This window comes from Triturus cristatus, chromosome 4_1 (assembly GCF_964204655.1).
Source record: "Triturus cristatus chromosome 4_1, aTriCri1.1, whole genome shotgun sequence".
In the NCBI taxonomy this organism is placed as follows: domain Eukaryota; kingdom Metazoa; phylum Chordata; class Amphibia; order Caudata; family Salamandridae; genus Triturus; species Triturus cristatus.
This window is the reverse complement of record NC_140585.1, coordinates 216,076,818-216,103,052: the sequence shown is the minus strand read 5'-3', so window position 1 is coordinate 216,103,052 and position 26,235 is coordinate 216,076,818. Positions and strand designations below refer to the sequence as shown.

The 26,235-nt window shown below is 44.1% G+C and overlaps 1 protein-coding gene across 1 annotated transcript; it reads left to right on the top strand.

Moving 5' to 3' along the window:
• Positions 1-12,245: 12,245 nt before the first annotated feature.
• LOC146854097 (olfactory receptor 5AR1-like) lies at positions 12,246-13,169 on the top strand. Its single transcript, XM_085650506.1, has one exon. It carries the CDS (start codon positions 12,246-12,248, stop codon positions 13,167-13,169), a length of 924 nt encoding a protein of 307 aa, XP_085506632.1.
• Positions 13,170-26,235: the final 13,066 nt, after the last annotated feature.

Here is a 26,235-nt window from a genome sequence, read left to right as displayed (position 1 = left end):
GGGGACGTCGAGGATGAGTCAGGCCGAGGCGTTCTGGATGCTCTGGAGTCGTCTCAGGAGCTTGTTTGTACTTCCTGAGTAGAGGGCTTTCCCGTAGTCGAGTCTGTTGGGGATGAGGGCCTGGGTAACGGTTTTTCTCGTGTCGAGGGGGATCCATTTGACGATCCTGCGGAGCATACGGTGGGTGTTTTAGCCTAGGTCACTATGCGGCTGTTTATATACCCTACACATAAGTTATGCAAGTGTGTTAATTTGCATTCATATGTTAACAAGCTCAGGACTGTGAATGTGTATCAGCCATCGTAAATGATGCATAAAACCAGCGTGAAGACAAAAGGAACCTGTTATCACAACAAGGACTCTTCGAAATCCTTACTCAAGACTTTGCTGGTGTGTCAAAAACTAGGGAATTGGTCCAAGTGATTCAACGTGAATCACAGTGCAACAGGTACATTAAAAGAGTGAGAGCTTACAGTGTGACACCTTGCTCAAAACAATAATAACGTGTCAGAAAATGAGTTGAAGTGATATGACGTAAACTACGATGCAACAGGTAAATTGAAAAAGTGTGAACCCATGGTTTAGCGACACAGGCAGCATTTATATTCCTTCCTTGAAATAATAATCAGTCAGTCAGTCAAAGCTTTTATTTCGGTAAAATACCATAAAAAGACATAAATACATATATACATTTAAACATGATTAAATAACATTGTGTAGAGTGTAATCCATTAAAGCATTAAAATAGTTTCATAAAACATACACAGTAAAAAAACATGATTTTATCCACAAAAACGAATTATTAAAAATTGATCCAGGGCCAAAGGTATACACGTTACACCTCAAAGTACTGTAATGGAAATAGAGATAGTACTAAGATCAGGAGAGATGAGTGGCGGAAGACATAAATTTGGACCTTGTGAACCACATTGAGAGAAGAAATTTGGCCATTGCAAACACTATCAATGGAGTAGTATCATATTTCAAAATTCTAAACACCTCCTTATGGTCCCTGAGACCCCTAGACTTGCATAACTGGACGATCCACTTTTTCCTTGCAATAATATATAGAGGGCAAAAGAGAATGACATGCAGCTCTGTTTCACAGGTAGCAGTACATAGAGGACACGAGCTAACGGTATCCACCACGTTGGACCATCTATGTGTGAGATCCCTCAACGGTAGCGAGCCGTGTCTGAACTGGATGTAGAGTTTCTTTGCCAAAGGTGGTTGGATAACGTCCAGGAAAACTTCAAACTGGGGACTAAACTTAATATCCAAAAAAGTGTCAGTAAGCCTACCCAGGGAGGAGTGGAATAAAATTCCCTTCCTATAAGATTTCAAGACCTCCCGCAGTGAATTCTTCGAGAGTGCACGGCAGGTTTCTTCCGGGGCAGACCATAGGTTCCCCATCCCAATTAAGTTGCAGAGGTTCTTTATGTAGGCAAGCCAAGGGATCTTATCCGATTTTCCCCTTGCCAGTATATCACCAAGATCATACCTATAGCTTACCAACTCAGGCGTTGACCAAAGACGCCTCCAGAACTGGAGAGGACGGTTCAGGGCAATCTCTTCTATGGGGACCAGACCCAAATCCCATCTCAAAGGAGTTAATGGGGTGCTGACAGGTAGTTTCAGCAATCTCCTAATGAAGGAGTTCTCAATAGATGAGAGGGAAGCAGGGATGGAATATCCCCAAAGTTCAGCGCCATAAAGCGCTCCTCCTCTGGCTTGGGATTTATAGATTTCCATAGGGGGGCCCAAGGGTTTAAACGAGGTGTTGTTAAACACCTTCAAGATACCCCCCACTGATTGGGCTAGTCTCAAATTTGCCTTCGCCAAATGGGACCCCCAATTCATTTTATCGTTAAGGGTCACCCCCAAATACTCAAAAGTAGCAACCCTCTCCAACTCCACATCTCCCAGTTTAGGATGGGGGCAATTAAATGAATTAGAACCGAAAACCATAAATTTGGTTTTGGAAAGATTCAGTTCCAGATCCCTGATTTTACAAAAGGAGCAGAAGGCCTCTAATGTACGCTGGATGCCCATGTAAGATTGAGATAACAAGAGCGTGTCATCAGCGAACATTAGGGCCGGGACCTTACGCCCCGCCAGTACAGGGGAGTCCAGATTAACGGTGCGCAAGAGATACTCGATCAACCCATTGATGAAAAGGGAGAAAAGGGTGGGGGCCAGGACACAGCCCTGCCTCACACCCTTCTCAACCGGAAATGGCCCGGAAATTTCCCCACATCTCCCGTATCTCACCCTAGCATAGGTGCCTGAGTGGAGGCGTTTGAATAAGTGGCAAAGGTAGGGGGGAGCACCCATCTCTAGCAAAAGGGCCCATAGCTTATCCCTTTTGACCATATCAAAAGCGGACCGAAGGTCCACAAAAATCAAATACAAATTACCAGCACCCATGCTGACTGACTTCCAATAGATCAATAGTAATCTAAACAATTGATCGATGGTGGAAACCTTAGCACGGAACCCCGCCTGAAGGGAGGTTAGAATTTGTTGATCCTCCATCCAGGACTGCAATCTGGATAATAGGACTCGGGCGAACAGCTTCTGTAAAACATCAATCAAGCTTATGGGGCGGTAATTGGCTGGGTCCAACGGGGAAGATTTTTTATAAATGGGTATAATTTCTGCACCCAACCAGGTGTCCGGGATTCTAAGGCCCTGCAAAATGGCATTAAAATACACACAAATGTAGGGGGCCCAAAGTTTTTCATCACTTCTGTACAGGTCACCAGGGATCCTGTCAAGCCCCGGGGCTTTCCCTACTGATAGGGAGTTGAGGGCCAATTCTATTTCTAAAAGAGAAAAGGGATGACTCTCAAGTTCTTCCGGGCATAACCGGTCCGTTGCAATATCACTCCGTGAGGTGCCTGGATCAGTGCCACCCGAGGAGTTGCTGACCGAAAAGAGGGGTTGGAAATGGGCAAGCCAGACCTCCTCGCTGAGATTGGGAATAATTGCAGGGCAACTGGCTACCGTGCCCGTTCGAACAATGTTCCAGAACGCCCTCGAGTCACGGTCTACTAAAGCTTGCAGTAAATTTTGCCACCTTAGATCCTCCCACTCGGCTTTTGCTTCCTTGATCAGATTTTTGTAGGTGGCCCTCGCCGCCCGGATACTAGACGGGGTACCCTCTTTTACTTCTTTTATCAGGGCAGACTTAGCCCGCCTACAAGAACCATTAAACCAATGCTCGGGCCTAGGGGGCCTTGGTTTTGGGGCAGTAGGGCTATAGAAGAAGCCAGCCAGACTGCCAAGGAGATCTTCGTGAATGGTCTGGAGATCGGGGAGGCGGGACTGCGGGATGTCCCCGGTGGGGCTCAAGAGGTAGGAGACTGCTTCCCAGGAGCGGGTCACACTGCTATATATATCAGCAAGCTTTAGGTCGTCAGACGCTACCCTTTCCCACCTAATCCGTCTACCACCTGCCACTAATACCAGATTCTCACTATATGATGGTAATTGGAGCTTAGAAAGTCCACTGCCACCTATCTTGTTAACCAATTCTAGTGACAGTAGGTTGTGATCGCTATCGACCCGTGGAATAACAGAAAAGGAGGCCAGGTGGCCCCAAAATTCCACGTTCACCAGAACATAGTCGATAGTCGAACAGCTCCCGGATCTATTAAAGGTAAAAGACCCCGGCACATCCAGGCAGAGTCTGCCATTGCAGGCCCGCAAGGAGTGTGCAATGGTAAGCTTATTGATCTCAAGGGCTAGAGGGGAAAGGCGTTTGGCAGGATAGGAGATGAGGTCTGGGATTAGATAACTTTCATCCTCATCACAGGTGGGGGAGGGGATCCCAAAGAGGGGTTCGAAGTGGCAATTAAGATCAGCACCAATTAATTTGTGGGACGCGGGTGGAAGAGAATGTAAAACTTCTTCCAGGGCGCCCAGAATCGACAGACCCAACTGTACCGGCTGGGGGCGCAGGTAGACGTTTATTACTACCAGCGAATAACTAGTGGGGAAAGTGAGTAGCAGGCATAAAATGTCGGGGGACTTTGAATCTAGTAGCTTTACTGAGCACCCCAGGTGTGTTGCAACCCATACTACTAACCCCCCCGAAGGTCTTCCTCTCGCCCCTTGCACTGCTGGGGCCGAAAACGAAGCATAACCCACCCTCCATGGAGTGGACCGAAGCCAAGTTTCTTGAAATATGCAGATATCGTAATTGTCCATTAGCTCTCCCCACTCGGGGTCAGAGAGCTTAGACTCCAATCCGGCCACATTCCAAGACCCAACTAAAGGTCTTCAGGTGGGTGTTCGGGGAGGGCTGTCAGCCAGAGGAGGAGAGGAGGGGGGCTGTGGGAAGCAGAATGCTCAAGGGGGACCAGCACGGGGCATCCCTCCATGGCGGTGGGGCTCAGGAATGGGGGAGAAGGGGACCCGGGGCCACTCTCCGTGCCAAGAGCAGCCGGGGGAAAAGCCATCATCACATCAGAAACATCCCCAGCCTGGATCGCCCCCAAAGGCATAAACCCTCCCTTACTAAGACTCAGGGATGATGGTCAGTCCACAGCGTTGAGCACGCCGAAGCGGTTTTCGACCGGGATATTAAAATAAGAATTATGAGAGGCCTGATGGAAATACGGTAAATCCACTGGATTCGGAGTATTGGAGATGGAATAAAAATACCCCAGATGCGATGTATCGATGACTCCCCTTTTGTAGAGCCCACCCTGCTCCAGTATGTGTCCTACTACTCTAGGATCTCTGAAGTTAATCAGGACACAATCCCCACCAATGTCCTTTGAGCGGGTCCCCAGCCAGTTAACCCTCCGAACAAAGAGAATCTCCCCTCTCCCTGCTCCCTCCAATGGTCTATTTTTGGACAGCCAGTGAATAACTTTATTTTTCAATTCAGAGTAAGATTCCCCCCTTCCATTCATTAGCGGTGGTACTCCAGTGAGCACAATCACATAAGGTGCTGCCTCCGGGGGAAGCTGTACTAGAGGAAGGGAACCTTCCGGGCTCCGAAGGGCTCGGTTCCCCCCCCCCCAAGAGGAAGGGTCCCATCCCCATCCGAGCTCCGAAGAACTAAATCCCTACAGCTGGAGGGCTGCTCACGTGATGAAACAACAATAGGGGCTCGGGGCACAGTCGGGGGCATACGGGAGCCAGCAGGAGGGGAAGGGGCAGTTGGGTGCACCGGTGGAGGCTGGCCTGGATCCGTAGCTGAATGGTTCGGGGGTGGAAGTGTCTGGCTTAGGGGGGAAGGGTTGTTAAGCGTTACTTGAATACCGGCACCCTCCGTACTACCCATGTTGTGCTTTAGATCAAGGTGTGACTGCTTCTTCCCGAAACCTTTGGCATTAACTAGGGATACCAACCTGTCGATTTTAGATGACAGGGTTTTTAAAAAGAGGTTTAGGGACTGATCTATATGTGTCTGTAGGTCAGTTAATAAAGTAGTCACCCAGGTCGGAGGGATAGTGGTAGGAGGGTGATGGGTCGGGGCCGAGAGGGCAGGGCTGTCTGCAGGGGGGGCTGGTAGGAAACTCCTTTTTCTGAGTTTCTGTTTTTTTTTTCTTTGCTTTACCTGCTTTGTGGGGGCCACAATAGAAACGAAGGAGGATGATGGGCCCAGCTTCCTCTTGAGCTGGCTCATCTATTTGTGCCTGAGCGCACGGTAATTGTGTGAACGAGGGCAACATGGAAGACATCGCATCAGGATCCACCTGGTATGAGGATAAGTCAGCCAATCCATCAGAAGGAGGGGCCATATTAAATGCCGGGGTAATCGACAACCGTCTTTCGGTATTTTCGATGGCTGTAGCCACCACCCCAATTGTCTTCTGTAGCATTTTATCTATCGCTGTAAGGCTGGGGATCTGCGGATTGGAGTTGGCTAGCTGTCTGGTCATGGGGCGACTAGCTGTAGGTTTAGAGTGCTTCCCCATAATTCCAATAAAACCAACAGCGGATGTAAAGCAATAAGGAACCTCTGACACAAATGCCTAAAATCCAAACAATGTAAGATAAAAGGAACACACTCTAAACAGAGCGACAGACTGACAAATAGTGGATAAAATGGCATTGGCCAGTGGGGATTAGTTCAAAGCTGTCCCAAAAAGCAGAGCTAAGAGGAGCGGCCCAGCCCGGCCTCCTTTGGCCCCTGACGGCCACAGACGGCCCGCCATCTGCCCGGGCTCCTTCTGCCCGGGCTCAGCCCGCGCGCAGTCCCGCGACGCGGGGAGAGTGTCGGAAATTTAAATGCCTCCGGGCGCGGGAGATTTGATCGCGGTGCTTCCGGATTGGTCGCAGGCAGGGAGCCTGGGTAGTGTAGTTTCTTCCTCCCTCCACACTGCGGCCACAGGACTGCAAACGCGGCGGCGGGCGGGAGGAGGCGGCAAGCCCAGCAAACACGGCACCCACGAAGGAGCAAGAGCTCAAGCCAGGACCCAGCACAGGCAGACAGGTAACAATGTTAGTGAGACACCCGCTCCACCGAGAGAGTGTCGGGAATTTAAATGCCTCCGGGCGCGGGAGATTTGTTCGCGGTGCTTCCGGATTGGTTGCAGGCAGGGAGCCTGGGTAGTGTAGTTTCTTCCTCCCTCCACACTGCGGCCACAGGACTGCAAACGCGGCGGCGGGAGGGAGGAGGCGGCAAGCCCAGCAAACACGGCACCCACGAAGGAGCAAGAGCTCAAGCCAGGACCCAGCACAGGCAGACAGGTAACAATGTTAGTGAGACACCCGCTCCACCGAGAGAGTGTCGGAAATTTAAATGCCTCCGGGCGCGGGAGATTTGATCGCGGTGCTTCCGGATTGGTTGCAGGCAGGGAGCCTGGGTAGTGTCGTTTCTTCCTCCCTCCACACTGCGGCCACAGGACTGCAAACGCGGCGGCGGGAGGGAGGAGGCGGCAAGCCCAGCAAACACGGCACCCACGAAGGAGCAAGAGCTCAAGCCAGGACCCAGCACAGGCAGACAGGTAACAATGTTAATAATAACGTGTACACAACTGGAAAGCTGGTCGAAGTAAAACAAAGTCAATCACGGTGCAACGGGTGAATTGAAGAACTGACAACTTATAAACGGAGATTTCCGTGTGAATAAAAAAATAGGACCAGGAAAAAACATGCTGAATTGAAGTATGCTAAAACAAACCAAAACCAGCATTGTGACTAGAAAACAGTGCTTGGATTCCTTACCGGAAAAAATTATAACGTGTCGAAGAAACTAAAAAACGGATGGAAGTGAAACTACAAAATGCGGTAGAATAGACAGCGTCATGTTTCTTACCGGGGTCAGTAGGTTATACGTTTCTCAAACATATCCACACAGAGCGAATCGTCCGAAGGAAATGTGGTGGCATTAAATTGCCACTTAGTTTGAAACAGGGCAATGGGTGTGTGCGGGAACTGGAGATCAAAGATGAACGCATGCAAAATGGAGTGAATAAAGTAAACGAAACATGACCGCCATTACTCAATGAAGATACAGGAGTAGAAAAACAGGAACAAATGAATAAAGGCTGGTTAGAAGGTTAAAGTTGTCAGAGAATGGCCAACCTGTGATTAGCAAATGAAAAATGAGTGGAAAAAATTAAAGAATAAAAAAGTGTGTGAGTGTGGGGTGACACAACTACATACCGAAAGGAGATCCATGGGTATCGTGCAATAAAATATGTGTTTAATGAAGCTGTTGTTATACATGGTACACGAATACTGGTGGAGGTAATATGGACAACCAGTAAGGAACTCACTGGACATTGCAAAAGTGGAGAATAGGTGGAGAAATTACAAAAAGTAAATTATTCAGACGGTTGTGCCATGAATAGACGCATTCATGAAAATATCATTAGGACAATTTAAGAAAAATCTTATATTTTTTTAAAGAACTATGAGGCATATTATCAAGGACCGCGTTAAAAATTATCGCCGGTTTAGCTGCAGAAAACTGCCGCTAAAGCGGCGATAATGGGCTTGATAATATGCCCTTGAGAATTCCAATAGAAGCCCATGTTCTGGTGTGAACATGGGCTTCTATTGGAATTCTCCAGGGCATATTATCAAGCCCATTATTGCCGCTTTAGCGGCAGTTTTCTGCAGCTAAACCGGAGATAATTTTAACGCCGTCCTTGATAATATGCCCCTACGTTTTCCTGGTTTAAATATGCTTTCTTGTGAAAAATGTCTTAAGCACTGATGGATGGTAGTGAAAAGTCTCTGATTAAAGAAAGCAGCCATATTCCATCTGATCATTCAGCCCATTTGGACTTAGTGTGTCAAGTGATCTGATCCAGTATATTCTCTCTGTAGAAGAAGTTTAGTCATGTGTGTTCCTTCACGTGCTGCCACCGTCTTAAGAACCAGGAAACACAATTGACTGGTGTTGTGATTTAATGACTGAAAGTGTATGGCTATGCAGGATTCCTTGTTGTGGGTTCGGATATTGCTTTTGTGTTCATTCAATCTTGTCTTGATTTTACATTCTGTCTTTCCAATATTTGCAAAGCCACAATGGCATTTCAACATATAGCTGACGTTCTTACTGTCACAATTGGTGCTTGTATGTAACTTGATTATGTTGCCCTTACGTGGGTGGGTGATCTGGTTCCCCTTGATGATGTTGTTGCAACTGTTACAGTTATAACACGGAATCGTTCCTTTTTGTGACTGTTGAGTGGTTCTGGGTTTGGGGATAGATAAGATTTCTTTAATGTTTTTGCTGTGTTCATATGCGAGCGTGGGGCGATTGAGAAAAATACCTTTAAAATCCGGTTCCATTTGTAACATTGGCCAGTATTTCATGATCGGTTGTTTGAAAGCCAAGCTCTGGGTGGAAAATTTAGATATTAGGACCATGCGATCCTTTTTATTGGATTTCAAGGTTGGTATCAACAGTCATTTGCGAGGGATGGAAGCAACTCGTTGTGTAGCTTTTTCCAGTATGTCTGGTGGACATTCTCTGTCCTCAAACCTTTTCAGCATGTTCCTCATGTTTGTAGATAATTTATCTGGGTCAGAGATTATTCTTTTGACCCGTAATAGTTGTGAATATGGCAGGTGCCGTTTCAGAGATACCTGATGAAAAATGTTAAAGTGCAACAAATTGTTACCATCTGTGGCTTTCCTGTATATGTCGATCTCTAACTTCTCACCAGACCTGGAAATGTTCACATCTAGGAAGTTAATCAAGGTGTCATTTAAATCATACGTAAATTCAATACGATCATTGACAGAATTAAAAACTTTCGATGGCTCAAGCTAATTCTTGTTGGGATCCTTTCCACAGTAGAAAAATATCGATAATGAATCTCACAAACATCAACAAATTGTCGTTTCATTTGTTTAAGATGTGCTCCATCTCGAACTTGTGCATGAATAAAATGGCGTAGCTGGGTGCTTCAGAATTGCCCATGGATGTTCCTGTGAGTTGTAAAAAGTAATCGTTCTCCCAGCAAAAATAGCTCTGGTACAGGGTGTAATTCATGAGTTTTCCTAGAAAATTTTTTGGATCCTCATCCCAATCAGTTCTGGTCACAAAATATTCAACCGCCTCAATCCCCAAATCATGCGTGATGGAGTTGTAAAGTGACTTGACGTCAATGGTACATAACAAAATGAATCAACTTTGAGGTGGATAGTCTGGATTCTATTTAAGAAGTCTGTGGTGTCTTTAATGTATGTTGACATCTGTTCAACTAAAACTTGCAGATGTTCATCTAATTATTTGCCAATGGGTTCATGTAGTGACCCACGTGTGGACAACATGGGTCTAAACAGAGGTTTGTATACGTTTTTGTGAATTATAGGCAGCATATCAAAGGATGGACATCTTGAGTTGTCTTGAAGCAAGTATCGTCAATCATTTCCAGTGATGGTGCTTTTTGAAACGGCTGTATCTAGAAGGATTTTCAGAGTATGTGTATTACAATTGTTGTGAGCACTACAATTGCCATTCCTGGGGTCTGCACACCAGTGGGGGGCTACTGCCTTCTTGGGCAGTTGGGAACTGTACCAGTAGTACTCATAGCACTTAGGTAAAAAGAGACATGAGAACTGAGTTGTTATGAGGATTTGAGATAACTCTTTGGTTTTATCCTTGTCTCCCCCCTCTTTCTTCTGTTGGGGACACTGTCCATGCTTTTTTTATTCCATGCAGGTACCTTCTTTAATACTCTGGTGCTGATACATTGGTCTGCCGATTTACAAGCTTCTTGGTTACAGTGAGCTTGGTATCTATCATGTGTTGCTGCAGCTCTGCAAATCAGGTTAAATAACCCATTTACATCATTCACATTTCTTTATTTCAAATGCAGAAACAGTTATACCATTTCTTGCTGTGCCAAAATGTTAAACTATACTTCTCAGAGGTGAGACCAAACTTAGTGGCATGGGAACATTGGACATCTGGTCAGCTACCTCCAAGCCCCCAAGGTATCTCTCCTAACATTTGGCATGTGGTTCCATAGACAGAGAGCTATTTAGCTTTTCAGGTCCGGCTCCTTCCGACTCATCTCATGAGACATTATTATTTTCTTTTCTTCCAAGACCCTCTCGTCCTCTGCCTTCTGCTTTGACAAGGCTCTCTCTGCCTTTGCTTATTCCTTGGCCAATGTTCTCTCTACCTCCTAATTCCCCTTTGCCACGGCCGTCTCTGCCTTAGTGTTTTGCTCTTGCAGCGGCAGCCTCCTCTCCTCCAGTGATCTTTTTGCAGCTGCCTCCAATTTTAGCTTGGCCAGATGCAGGTTAAGTTGTCTTTCACCTCTCCAACCCTCCAGTTTCTCAGAGAACGGTTGTGTGAAGACACACTGATCCCTGCTCAGGGAGGGAAACTCCTTCCTGTGGGCAAGTTGTCCTCTCCTTTCTGATGTAACTCTGGGTCTGTGACCAGGCCTTCCCCTTCCTTCACCATTTTTTCCTCCTCTCCTTCCTCCTCCTCATGCTCCTGTGCTGTAGATTATAGCAAGTTGGCCTCTTCCCAGGTCCAGGTGCAGAGATGCCATAGGAATCTCAGTGTGTTCCTTTAGCTCACACAGGAGGTCAGCCATTGGACCCTTGCAATCACCCTGGGAAGGCTGCCTAGCTGGTCCAATTTCCTTTCTTCAGTTAGAAGCGCAGTCCATCTTCCTCAGGCAGCAGGGCAGATCTTTTTAATCTTTCACAGGCCCAGGAGTCTTCTGATGAGAGGCTCCGAAGATCCCACTTTTATAGCCGGTGCCAAAGGTTGTGTTGGGGAATTCCCTGACCTACCCCCAAAACTGGTTTTGGTCAGTTCATTCAATTCTCCTGGTCCTAGCTCCAAACTGCCTCGGGTGATAGAGGCAAATGCAGGCATGGTATCAACTGTCAAGTTCATTTGTGTTTGCTGCAGGCAGAGAACTTTGAAGTGCAGCAGGGCAGGGTACAGCTCCTGACATTCCGTGAAAGCAATACACAACCCACAAAAGCAGATCCATTGAAAGTCATGTCACCCAGGACACTGGCAGAAGCTCACAGTTAATAAGGGCAGAAAAATGTAAACTATCTAAAAGTGCCATTTTCGAAATTGTAACCTAAAATCCAACTTTATCACCAAAGAGGGTTTCAAATTACAATTAATTTGAGTGTAAACATCATTTCTGCATGTGTTCTCAATGTGAACTTAACACTCATTAAATGTAATAAGGTAACTAAGTGTTAGTCTATGAGAGAGACAGCCTTACAGCAGTTACAGCAGTGGACAACGACTTTAGGAGTTTTTCACCGCTAGGATATGTAAAATTTAAACATGTATTCCCTACTATTTGAGTGCAATGTACCCTGCCCTGCGAGCCTTTAGGGCCTACCCTACGGGTGACGTATCCGTATTAAAAATAATGGTTTATATTGCTGTTCACATTGGCAATAAAAAACTGTGCTACTGGCGGCAGTGGCAAGCCCGAGACATGTATTACTGTGCTATTTTAGTGGGTAGCACAATGTGTGCTGCAGCCCATTAGTAGCATTTCATTTACTTGTAGTACAATTTATTAGGAATTTAGAAGTAAATAAAATGTGCCAATTTGGTGTTGGTCAATTTTACCATGTTTTAAGGAGAAATTACAAGCACTTTAGCACTGATTATCAGTCCTAGTGACAACCAAAACAAGTTCTTCAAAGTAAGGGAGTGAAAGGAAAATGTTTGAGGGAGTACCACAGCAAGGATAACAGCTACATACTGATAGGTGAAGGGTCTATTGTCACCTGATTTTAATGATTGTTTTCTCTTTGTAGCTTAATATCAGATGGACATTGAGAACCAGACCACTATTACTGAATTCCTTTTGTTGGGATTCACTGATGTGTGTGGGCTTCAGATTCTCCTGTTTGCACTGTTCCTGCTGCTGTATCTTGTCACTGTGCTTGGAAATATTGGTATCATCCTGGTAGTCCACATAGACCACTCTTTAGAAACACCTATGTACTATTTACTCAGCAATCTGTCTTTCTTGGACCTCAGTTACTCCTCTTCAGTGGCCCCAAATACAATGGCTCAATTGGTAGTAAAAAGGAAGACAATCTCTTTCACAGCCTGTGCTACACAGTTGTTCTCCTTTGCCATTTTTGGCACAGCGGAAGTTTACATCCTTGCTGCCATGGCATTTGACCGCTACATTGCAATCTGTTCCCCTCTACTTTACACCACCATCATGAAGAAAAGTTTTTGCCTTCAATTGGTTGTCTGCTCCTATGTCCTTAGTTTCCTGCAGTCACTCATAGTCACCGTGAGCATATTCAAATTGCGGTTTTGTCGATCAAATGTCATCAGCCATTTCTTTTGTGATGTTCCACCTTTACTCAAGTTATCCTGTTCCAGCACAACCTTAATTGAGATCCTGATATACACACTTGGAGGATTTGCCGAAGTGAGCTCCATTTCCATCATCATTGTCTCTTATGTGTACATCATCTCCACCATTCTGAAGATACCCTCCGCAACGGGGAGACTAAAGACATTTTCCACCTGTGCCTCTCACTTTATTGTTGTCACTCTCTTCTATGGGACTGTGTTTTTCATGTATTTCCGTCCATCGTCTAGCTACTCGAAGGGACAGGAGCGAGTGGTCTCTGTTGTCTACACATTGGTGATCCCTATGATGAACCCCTTGATCTACAGTCTGAGGAACAAGGATTTCAAGCTAGCTTTGAGAAAAGCAACCCTGCATTGAACAGTGTTTTACATTTAGTCCATGTTTGCTCCCATTTTGAAAATCTTTCGAAGGCAAAGCTATCCTGACAAATGCATAGCATGTTTAGACAAGGGGAGTGTAAAATGTGCATAACTTGATTTTGTGTAATCACATAATAATTTGGGAAAATTATGTGAAATGCAAATACATCATTTAGAGTTATATTTTAGAGCAAATAGAGCCCTGGTGTCAATGGTTGACATAAGGAAGCAATTTGCTCTAAAAACTAGCATGAATAAAACAAGTACTGCAAACTACAGCTAGTCGCATTCTGGTTGTTCACATTGTTCCTGCCCTATCATTTTGACAGGATAGCAGCATAACTATGTGACACGGCACAACGCTGTAATTTCTACAACTTCAAATAAAAATCATAATGAGAAATTTCCAAAGTTACGCAAATTGCACTGGTGTAATTTAAATTTGCCTGGTTCTAGGTTAGTCTGAAATGTATCACTGTGTGAAGCATTACTGATTTGTGGGGACATTGGTTATCTTTGTATCTATCAGTTGTGCAAGAGCATTTGTGGTGAACAGGTTCAGAGAAGTACCCATTAGGGAAACAAATCTTAATTTAGGTATTGAAGACTAGCTTTAGCTTTCCTAAAACCAAGTCTACAGGTGAAAAGTTCCAAAGCTCCAAGAATCTATAGCTTATAGCATTCTGTTCAAATATTCCTAAATCTCAATATGCTAAAAATAATAATACATTACATATTAACACAGCAGAATATAAAGGAATCATAGGAACTGCTCATGTATTTTGCAACAATAGTTCACCCTGCAACACATAACCCTGTAAATGAGACATAAAAACAGGCAATTCCTCCTCATGTCCAAGTCATGTGCAGATTACACTTGGCGCCCTCTGGTAGCTATCAGAGCATGGAAACTATAGCAGGTTTAATTTCTCAAAGTGCTCTACCTTATTTTTTTTTTTGAAATGTCCTTGATGATCTCTTAACCAGAATGCATGGGCACATTTCCTTCCCAAATACTCCTTCCAAATAGCTCACATTTCACAAGTACTTGGGTGCATAGATGGAAATCATGGATTAATATTACCATCATCAGACATAGAATTTCTATAAATAAGTTGTAAAAGTCAACGGGCCCGATTCACAAAGATAAAATTAGACAAAAAGTCTAACTTTACTACTATTTTGTATTCACAACGGTGAGTTACTACTAGTAAAGTTTTTTTTTTATTGTTTCATTTAATCGTTTTACAATATAACATTGGCTCTTGACAGTATACAGCAATTTGGGTTAGATGCCGCATGGCATCATGATACTTTTGAAAAACAGTTGAAATCACATTCGGAGAGATGGTGGATTACAGATGTACAACAGCTTACTTATAAAGAAAAGAGCCACATGAATTCAAGCTACTCATTGTCAGGTACCCCAATACACATCCTATTCAACTACTTTCATATACCACAGCAAACAAATAGCAACACAAATAGAGGTCAAGCAAGTCTATTCAATATCCCTTCCTTCCGGTTCACCAGTTTCTTTCCCTACTAGATATTGCTTGTATAATCCCCAAAAACGTTTAGAACAATTTTGGACGGTAATGATTTGTTATAAATTCTGGACTGGGTAGTGCAATATAGCATATCTTTGGACCAGTCTGCTATTTTTGAGCTGGACCCCAAGTCCAGCACATTGCAACTCTGAGCTTAACTGTTGGTAAGCCCATTGCTATCAAACGTCTGACTCCCTTCTTCAGATTTTTAGTGAACCTCATCAACCCATGCAGTGGGTTTAGCATCAGTGAGAGCCCTGTAACCTCGTTTAAGGTATGTTTAATCTTATTCCAAATTTCTGCGATCTTTGGGCAAAACCAGGCTACATGCATGAACCCAGCTATACGTTCCTTGCAGCAATCACAAGTTGCTGTGTCCCTTAAGCTGTAACAAACAATCTCTCCGGTGTGTAATAGACCCTGTTCAGAAATTTTAAATGGATGAGTCGGTGCCTCCCATTAAGTGAAATGCGCTGAGTGACTTCACAGCAGTACCGCCCAGTGCTATCGTCTATAACTACCCCGAGATCACCCTGCCATTCCAACCTGGCTTTGGTGGCTTGGGTCCTCCTGGATTCCTGTGCCAAGCCATAAATAGTGGTTATAGTCTTAGAAGGGGATACAGAGTGCAGAATAAATAAGAGGGACAACAATTCAGGAGGTTCCTGCATGTCGTCCACGAGCAGCTCCTGTGGAGCAAATTTGACTCTGTAGAAGTGATATTGTGAGTGGCGTAGAACCATGCCCCTCTGCTTCAATCCAGACAATCCGCGTGCCCAGTCATCTGAAAAATAATCACCCATCTCATTAATGTTAAGTGTCACTAGAGCTTGCAGTACTTCTTTTTCTTTACCAACTGAAAGCCAATTACACCACCCCCCATGGAGTCAAAAGGGAGTACAGAAGTGAACCTGCAGGTCTCTTTAAGAAGTCCTGCCAAGTGTGAACAGTAGAGTCAATAGAATCCAGTATGTCGGGTAGTCTGGAAGGGGCCTGAAACAGCTTTTGGGGGAGAGTAAAAGGGTCTGCGGCTATCCTTTCGATCTGTAAATGCGGAAGATTCTGGGGGCCGTGTATCCAATAATGTACATGGAACACTGTGCTGCACTGTAGTATAGTTCTAAATCTGGAGCACTGAGGCCTCCCATGGAATGGGGCAATGTGAGTTTGTCCCATTTAACCCTAGGGTGCTTTCCCGTCCAAGCTAATTTTATTAATAATGGATGCAGAGCTTTAAACATCTGTTTTGGGAGTATCATCGAGATATTTTGAAACAAGAATAGAAATCGAGGATGCGACCTATTAGTGATAATGAGAGGCTGATTAATATCCTTCTCAAGTCTAGAAACTGACTTCCTGTAATTCTTGTTGAGCACCAAGTCCGAGTCCGTATGAACTTCTATGCCTAAATAACGAACTGAGTATAACCTAGGGGGGTATGCCCAACTAACCCTCCTATACATGGGCATAGAATATCAAATGATGAAATAACAAGAAAGTATAGAGGGATGAATCACTCTTTTATTTTCGTCTAAGGCACCATAAATTACCCTGACGTTCTAAATAATGTATGCAAATATAAATACTCTTAATTCATTCAGATACATAAACCATTGGACAGGTCACAGGCACGTCAATTAGTATTGTCAAACAAATCACAAACATAAATAAAACATTTAAACAATACACATGTAAATGGACAAATACACTATGTCAACAAAACCCTAACGAATACCCATATACGTGTACACTCATAAATCTAAGTGATACACTGAGAGGTAGTCCCCTTCGCACAAGAGGTATCACACCTCTCAATCAATTCCATATGTGCGCATATAGCTTTTAACCATATTCACAATAATTGGACTCCTCAATTTTAGCTGACGACGCGGTCGCGTTTCAGCCGCCAATTTCTTCAGGCTTCCTCAGGACAAGGGTACATACTATCTGCAAACTGTTTCAACTGTCGAAATCGGAACCTATCCGATACAGTGAGAGTGGACGCTTTCCACGCTTTCACGGTTCCAACTTAACTATGTAGGCCTTCAAATACTGCCACTGTTTGAAGGGAGCGAACTGTTCCTTCTTGGTGTACTCTTCTTACGCTTCCGTCCCTGTCGTGTCAGGCACCACCGTTCGGTCGGGTCCGTATTCGTCCAACGGACCCGACCGAACGGCGGTGCCTGACACGGCAAGGACGGAAGTGTATCAGAAAAAAGAGCAGGGGAGTGGCGTGCAATCAACAACCTGGGGAAAAAGTGTTCTAGAGACTAACCAATAATCGATTCTGGTGTGGATGTCGTATGGGGCTGAATAGTGGGTGAAACCTCCCGCTCCAGGGGATCGCATACGCCAAACATCCAAGAGGTCCAATTTTCACAGTAATGTCTCCAAATGCTCTAGCCGTGGCTGAGGGGCGTCTGGATAGGCCCTAAGATTGATCTAGGGATGGATCCAGGACACAGTTTAATTCACCCCCTCCATATTTGTGGTATATTGGCATCCTGCAACTCACGTGCGTATAGTGCATAATAAAACTGCGGATCACCATAGTTTGGGCCATGAACGTTGACTACATGAGCGTCCACACCCTTTCCGTGACACCGTGAATCACGTATCTACTGTTGGAGTCAATGTCTAACCCTTCCAATGTAATACCTGATTTTGAATTTACCCAAGTCAGAATCCCCCTAGCATGTATGGTAAATCCTGCGGCAGTGAATTGTCCTAGGAGTCGCTTCTGCGTGAGCATATTACTATCAGGCTGTAGTTGTGTCTCCTGAAGCAACACAATATCTACCTCATGTCGCTTAAGATTAGCAACAACTTTACATAACTTCCTGAAGTCGTTGAGGCCTCCAATGTTCCATGTCAAGAGCCAGACTCTGTTAAAAGAGTTATGTGTTAGTTTGTTTCGAACCCATTTAGCACTCTGTCTGTTTCTAACCACCCATCCGGTTGCGACAGCCTCCATCTCTGAGCCTTGTGCATATATCGAATGTATACTGTAATCAAAATCAAAAACCTTGCCCCCCCCACCCACGTGATGCTAGCTCCAACTAGGCATAGATGGTGCATCACCCTCCCTCCCAAAAGAAAACACTACCCTGATTAGTTTTATAACAAGAAAAAGGCATCTTTGCCATAAATAGAGTAACACTCAGGGGCGGATGTTAACGGTGAATACACTTGTCTTCCTGTGGTACCTATCTGTCTTCCCACTATATGTTCCATCCGAGGGATTGTTACCCAATCGATGAACAGTTGTATAGTGTAAAATTCGTTTCTGGAGGTTACTGAGTACAGTAGGGAATTAATCAGACGTACAACAATAATGGCCTCAATAAATGTGTTCAGTACCTGTTCAAATGATACCTTGCAGTCTGTCATTGCTACTGCTGCCTCCCAACACTGAGATACTATTTATTCCTAATTTTCATTATGAAATCCAACATAAATGAACTTTTTAAGTTATACCTAGAGTTTGAATTGAACATTACTTTAGTTAGTTAAGTGTCAGTCTTGGTTGTCGAGTGGGCCACGGGGTGTTCTGTCTTGCTCGTCGAATTCTGTCAATCATTTTCGGTCTTCTGACTTACTTGTAGTCTTTTATGGCCTGCTGCTGCCGTTTGGGGTTCAGTGTAGATCTTGGGCCTGTCTTTCATGGTGACCTTATGCCTGGCTGGGTAAAGCATTGCGTACTCCAGATTGGGCTCTCACAGCATGCACTTCATGGGTACAAATTGCCTTCTTGCCTCCTGAACCCTTGGGGTTAAACCTGGAAAGAGGGACAGCACGGTGCCTTCAAACTTGATTTCTCACAGTTCTCTCGCTTGCTTAAGTGCAGCGTCTCTATCCCTATAATTTAGCAGCATTGCTATCACTGACTGGGGGGGCACCAGGAGGTGGCTTGGGGTCGAAGGAGCGATGAGCATGTTCTACAATGAACACTGGGGAGAATGTCATGACCAAGCAAGTTCACAAGCAGCTGCTCTGTGTATGACTCCAGGGTGCCAGTTGCTGTAGTTTCAGGCAGGCCAATTATGCGTATATTGTTACACCTGGATCTCGCTTCCAGGTTCTCTGCCTTGTCTTGCATTGCCATTAGGAGCTTCTCCATTTGTTGCTGATTGTTATTGTTCTCTGTTTGGGCATCGCCTGCTTCAGAAACCCTTCTTTTTTCCATATCCAGGCGTTCAGCATGCTTGTCAATCTGTTTGGTGCATCAGATAGGACAGGGAGTCTATCTTCCTGTCAATCGTAGTAAGGCTCTTCTGCATGACCGTCAGTATCTGACGTATATCTCCCCCAAGTTTGTCAGTTGCGTCCCCCTGGTCTGAAGCAACTGATTCTGCTCCTTCTTCCCTGTTTCTCGATGTTTTGCGTTGTTTAATTTGCAATTTTGGCTGGGATTTATCTACTTTCCCCATGGTTGTACACTTCCCTGGCCTCCTGGATCTGCAACTCACGTAGGGCCTGCTGTTTCCTGTGTAGAGGACTTAGTGCGCTGCAGTTAGTTGCAGCTTGTAAGCTCGTGTCGTGTGCTGGTCCTTTCGCTCAAAGTCTATGCGCTTGTATACAGCAGGGACCGCCGGCCCTACTCCTCGTGACGATGCTCTCATTCCTCCCTTTGAAATTGTACAGCCCTGATATGTGGCACAATGGCAGAATTGGCTGTATGCGAAATTATGATATAGGAGTAAGGGCCGCTGCACTCCACTCGCTCTGCGCTGCTAGCTTCATAGTATGCTCCTCTCCTACTAAGGGTGCTCCACTGTTATTGCTGCTGAATGAGGCAGAGGGCGCACCACAACTCACCGTAGCTTCGTTGCCAGTTATCTCTTGCCCCTGAGTTATCCTGCACACACCAGCCCTTTTGTGTATTCTCCCCTGGGGTATGGAGCAAAGATCCAGTTAACAGCTTCGCAAAGTCCCAGCTTATATTGCGGTGGAACCCACAGCATATCAAAATGTCGAGATGGGGCGTGGCGCTATGCTCACTTACTGGGATGGGCTTCGGTTCTGCAAAGATCTGTGCTTCAGGTTCCCCGCACCCCTGCTCCTCACTCAGCTGTTCCACCCGAGGGCACACACGATCGCTGCCTCCCAGGGCTCTGGCAGGCTCCGCACAGCAATTAATGTCAGGCCGCTCACCGTGATCGAATTAACCAGTCAGCCACAGCGCTTCAACCAGGATCTGCCGGGAATCACCTTTGCTTCGTACCTTCCCGGCGATCATCCAGGTCAGTGCCATGTGGATTGCTGCTATGGTGAGACCCCCTCCGGTGCCACGGACATGCGGATCTGCTTCACCCCAATCGGACCGGCCGCATCTATGACTTCCACCCATCCACCTTCAGCCAGCGACTCCAGCAAGGGAAAGCACTTCTATGTGTAGCTCTTCACGAGCTCTGCGAGATGCATTGCATTTAGGGCGACATCTCCCTTGGATGATGCCAATACCTTAAGGATAGTTAGGATGGATTACAGAGCTTGCTTAGGTTGCAGCCATCTTGGAGCCAGGCAAGCTCTGTCCCCCACCCATGTTACTACTAGTAAAGTTAGACTTTTGGTTTAAGTTTACCTTTGTGAATACCGAAAAGTTGTAAAGTTAGACTTTAGGTCTAAATTTACCTTTGTGAATACTGAAAGGTAGTAAAATTAGACTTTTGGTCTAAGTTAACCTTTGTGAATATCAAAAAGTAGTAAAATTGCACAAAAATGTAAGTTTACCTTTGTGATCTGGCCATATATTCGTGAAACGTTCAGGTAGCATGAAATTCTGGGTGGCTAATCACAAACCTTGGGCCTGATTCACAATAGTAAACTTACATTTTTGCATAAGTTTACTACTTTTCGGTATTCACAAAGGTAAACTTAGACCAAAAGTCTTGCTTTTCTAGTTGTAACTTCGCTTTGTGAATACCGAAAAGTAGTAAAGTTAGAGTTTTGCTCTAGGTTTACCTTTCTGAATACCGAAAAGTAGTAAAGTTACACAAAAGTGTGTATCAGGCCCCTTGTTGCAAAGTATGTAGGCAGCAGCTACGATTCAATTAGGTTCTGCCATTGTGCCCTTTATGAAGATATAAGCACGCAAAGGGGTTTGATCCAGTAAGGCCTGATCTGCTGGGAGGGATCAGTATCAAACCACAAGAATTCTCTTAGAAACCCCACACGGCCATCAATCAACAGTAATTGAAGGAACACCACGTATATGTAAATCTCGTGTGTGGGTGTATTTATCTCATTTCTCAAATATATTTATCTTTATATTTGTCTTTTTTTGGTAATCATAGCCATCTGGTACAATAAAAAACAATACTGTGGACAAACAACATCAAACACTACTCAAATCAAATCGCAATGCAATATAATCACACAAAAACATGAAAGTGGTTAAAAAATTCCTTATCTGCTGAACAGACTGGGGGCTGTTGCCACTATCTCCAAAATAACTCACTCCAATAAATCTCTCACGCCATGAAAATGGGGTAATATATCCAATAATATATTTTTAAAGGAGACAGCTTGTATGTAATACAGTCTTGGCTACTAACAACCATACATGAATCTCCAGACACCCAGGGCCCAATTCACAAAGGTAGACTTTCACTTTTGTGTAAGTTTACTACTTTTCGGTATTCACAAAGATATACTGAGACCAAATGTCTAACTTTACTACTTTTCAGTATTCACAAAGGTAAAGTGAGACCAAATGTCTAACTTTACTACTTTTTAGTATTCACAAAGGCAAACTTAGATCAAAATTCTAACTTTACTACTTTTCGGTTTTCACAAAGGTAAATATAGACCAGTTACCAGGTAGAAGTTTAACTTTGTGTATCGGGCCCCAAGAGAGATATAACATTGTGCGTAGGAAAAGCCAACATGCAGTAAAATGTGAATTTGTTCTACTTAACAGAAGATTCCATTGTCTTCATAAAAGTGGTGGGGTCTGCGATATACTCCTGAGAACTGCTGCCAAATATTGGTATTAAAAGGCATACACTCAAAGGTGTTGAAGCAACAAGAGCGGCTCCCTGAATGGAAATTACAAACAATCCCTTTCAAGGTGAGATAAATTATATTTATTTATACACGCCTAATGAATTATGCTTTCAAATATTAACACAAGTATTTGTATTTTCAAGGGCTGAAAGAAAATAATGAAGAAATAATGCAAAGGAGCATTAATGTACGGCAGTAAATAGTATGATTTGTTGTTCTAATTTGTGCTAAAAAATACTATGATGTTTTAATTGCAAATAAACGTAAACAGCACAACAGATTTGTTTGCTCACCCTACTGAGTGGGGATGGCCTGCATAAACCCAATAGCTGTAGTGACCTGTCCCAAACTTAACCCGCCTTATTTGAGATAGTGCGCTACCCTCCAGTTAATGCCTTGAATTCCTCTTTCATTTTCTTTTGCACTGCACCAACTTACCTACCCATGTAACCCATTGCCTCTATTTGGTGTTTTTATACCTACATCTAAGATTGATTCTTTGAGAACTCTAAACTTAGTGAGAGATAAGATAGCACTCTCTTCAGGTCAACATGTATAGGTCTTCTCCATAGTCTAATCTGCGCCACAGTAGGAGTCCTTGTGACAGATTTTCAAAGCTATTTTATATTCACAAATGGCCCGATTCCCTGAATCGGGTCATTTACGAACGCAAGAAGACATTTTTAAATGTACAAAGGCCAAATTGGGATTCGGTAACCTGTTACCGAATTGTAATTTGGGTTTGCAATTCAGTATTAGAAGGGGAGTGTTCAGGGCGTCCGTTCTTAATACCAAATGGCAGTGGTATTTGTGAATGTTTTGTGACCATAATGCGGTCGCAAAACATTCGCATTTTCATGCCTGCTCAAAGTGTTTTGTGACCATGATGCGGTCGCATAACATTCGCATTTTCCCGCCTACTTCAAGTAGGCGGTGACCCATTCACAAAGGGGAAAGGATCCCAAAGGGATTTCTTCCCTTTTGTGAATGTTTGTAAAAGCCTTTTTTATGAACCGACAGTGGTCGCAGAGACCACTGCCTACTCTTAAAAAATGAAAAGAAAACGTTTATTTTTTTAAAAAAAATACATACCATTTCCTTAAAGGAAATTGGACTGTATTAAAAAATATATATATATATATTGCTCAATTGAAAGGCAATGACCAACATGGTGGTGTGCTGACCCAAGCAGGCCACCATCCCTGTGACTTTTGTCATTCCCAGTAGGTCAGAAACCGAGACCTACCTCATTATGGACCATATGTATGACAGGGTTTTACTCATTCTGTGTCAATATGAAAATGTGTTCATACATATGGCCCTAATAATCATGAGGTAGGTCTATTTGCAACCCGCTGGGAATTGCAAAATGTGTAAAACACACATTTCTTCATGGGTTTTTGCGATTACCAAATAACGAATCTCGTGATTTTGCTATTTTGTGATCATAAACACTTACCTTTGTACATGTGACCCTTAGGCCCTACAGTTTTGCTCTTAAATTTGCCTGCTTCACTGGTGAAGATATTTGTGACTGCTGTCGGTGAGGTTGAAGTGGACCCTGCAATTGTCTGGGTGAAGTAGAGATTGGCACAGGTGTGCTAGGTTAAGTTGTTGTGCTGATGTATCAATACTACTGACTCCTGTCAGTGATTCTGGCATCAGGGTTGATTCTATAAAAAATGTCTAGGTTTTGCAGCCGGGTCTCTCAAAGGTCTTACAGAGAGCATTTTAGTGTGATAGCAATTCTAAACTTTATTCTGGGCCTGAGACCATACCAGCGCTGGTGAATCTCTTCTGTGCATTAATTCTTTCTTGTGTCTTCACATATTTTCTCTTTAGTTGGTTCAGAAACAGAAGAGACTGCTTCCAAGGCAATGGTTAATTTTGTGAAACACTCTCCTATGCAAGGAGTTCTACATCTCAAAACATCTCCTTCCTGTTTTTTACCACCATCCCCCTTTAATGAGTTTTCACTTGCCATGGCTGAAGCACTGCAAACTGTTCATGAATATCTTCTCACTGAGGGGCATATTATCAAGACAGGCGATAAAATTATCGCCGCTTTAGCAGCAGAAAACTGCCACTAAAACGGCGATAATGGGCTTGATAATATGCTCTATGGAATTCCAATTGAAGCTCATGTTAGATGGCTGGTTCCTTGGCGTTCTCTATATAAATGATTGTTCTTGGTACAATATGGTTTTAAGATTGTGAATTAAAGTTGTCACTCAGCTATATAATCCAATCATATATAAATAAATCATTTATTTTATTACCTCTTTCCAATGTTTGTATCAGATGCGTATTCTTAGTGCACATTCTGCTTATTGTGCTGAAGGTCATGCAGCCTTTGTGGAGCCAGATACCTCACAACAGGGTATAACTAAGAGCACGTCATGGATTTTCCCTTCTAGTACCTAAGATTTATTTTATGTCTGTCATTTAAAGGTCAATCATATAGTTGTTTACCTAGCTTTGATGATTGATTAAATAAATAGCGTAAGGCGATGGGTTCTGCCCATCAAATCTGCCCAGATATTTGCTTTTTGGACACCTGATAAGTGACCACTTTACTGTGGATGTGCCTCACAACTGTTGATTCCCCCATGGTAATCTCACAGTCAATGGGCTGCACATGTTTACCACCAATATCTACCTTTTAAGATAAGGGCAGTGACACTCCATAATACACCTATGGGGAAGGCTGCCTTAGAGTGCAGCGTAGCCTCCCTTTGGCCTTCAGAGACAGGTAACGTATCAAATCGGGGTGAAATCTATTTGCCAAACCCAAATATGAGAGTTACAAGAAGATATTTGTACAGCTTGCCAAGTTAATAGCATTTTTCTCCAGCAGCAGGAACAAAGGCCACTCCACACAAAGGGAGCAAGTAACAGTGCTTGACTAAGCTGCTGAGGAGGAAAAGGGTGGGGATGAAGGATCTGCATCAATCAATCAATCATCTGTCACACAGTACCAGTCAGCTCAAGCCCACTGAAAAAAGGAGGAAACCCAGACAACTGGAGCCAAGTCTGTATGGGCCTTCCCTTTGAAGTCAGAGGTGATGTGACCAGTGACTGCTGGGTGGCACTATTTTGAAATCTGCCACCCAGGTTTGAGACAGTGGCGGAGAGGTGATGTGGCACCCCAGAATAGGCCAGAGGCACCTCACTTCTAGAACCTTATGCCCCACACCAGGAGTATAATGAGCCCAGTATTGCCCAAATTGGCCCACCACGTCCTGAGTTATGGCATTCGGAAGACTGGCTACCTTTGATCTCTGCCCGAACGAAACTTGTGGGGGTCCGACAGAGCTCCCAAGAATTACCCCTGGTGTTAGCTAAGAACTAGGGGTCAGCTCACTAAGATTTTATTAACATTCTCCAGTAAGGGGGTATGCCTGGGGCCCCCTGCCCAGACTCTCTCTATCACTGAGGACCACCTGGGTGTATTTATCAAAGAGACGGCTGTGATCCCATCTCAGACCGCTGCATGCCAGAGGTGAAGGTGGAGCACCATCGCACCCCCTTCAGTAGTGGTAGGTGTGCCCATGTAGGGGGGAGTGGGTGCCCTCCGTGACAATGAAAGAGATCTCTGCCAACAGGAGTGGCCAGGGGAGGAGACGTTGCAGCACACAGAGGAATTTAAAATAATGTGACATTGATCTGAAGTGTCACATTCTGTAAAAAAGGTATATTTTCTTTTTGGAACTTTCTGGAGGGGCAGTTGGACAATGTTTCCATTGGGTATAGTTACAATGAGGATGTTGTCTACCAGTTCTATATAGGAAATGGTGTCCATAATGATGGTAGCAGAACATCTCAGAGTAGTTGGCATAGTTAAGGTATAGATCTTCTGATTAAAAAACAGTATACTACTCTAATTCAGAAAGCACAGAGTTAACAGTATCAACATCCCAATCATCTGGATGTTCACCAGGTACTATTACATCACCCATAGGAACTTTGAACACATATTGCATCTGCAGGATCTCCATCAGACTGAATAATTTGAAATGAACTTCATCTCAAACAATTCCATCAGTCACTGGAATGGCTGAAATATTGATGAGCTACAAGTCTATTTTATTTTATGCGATGAAGTATGGGGGGCCAACACACTGTCAACCAGTTCTGTAACACAGCATTCCGGGATGTAATGGCCGTTGATCAATAGGAAAAAACGGTCACAAATCCAATCCACCTGAATAAGAAAGCCAAGGAAAGTACATTCCAGACATATATCCCTTTAGAGACTAGATAAGTGTGTTTTAACCATTAAATAAAAACACAAATCTATGCTAGTAGTGTGTACAGAACATAAGAACTGTCTGAAGATAAATGATCTATACAGTATCTGGAGGTACTTAGCCTAAAAACAGGAGGTTGTGATTCAGCAGTAGGATTTGAAAAAGCCAACTCGGATGGACTCGCCAATGGTGGATCATTATAAATTACATTATATTAGAAGCAGGTATCATGTCAGGGAAAATTGTCGGCAGAGGA

Coding starts and splice junctions, on each gene's coding strand:
- LOC146854097 (XM_085650506.1), top strand. CDS start 12,246: ATGGACATTGAGAACCAGACCACTATTACTGAATTCCTTTTGTTGGGA.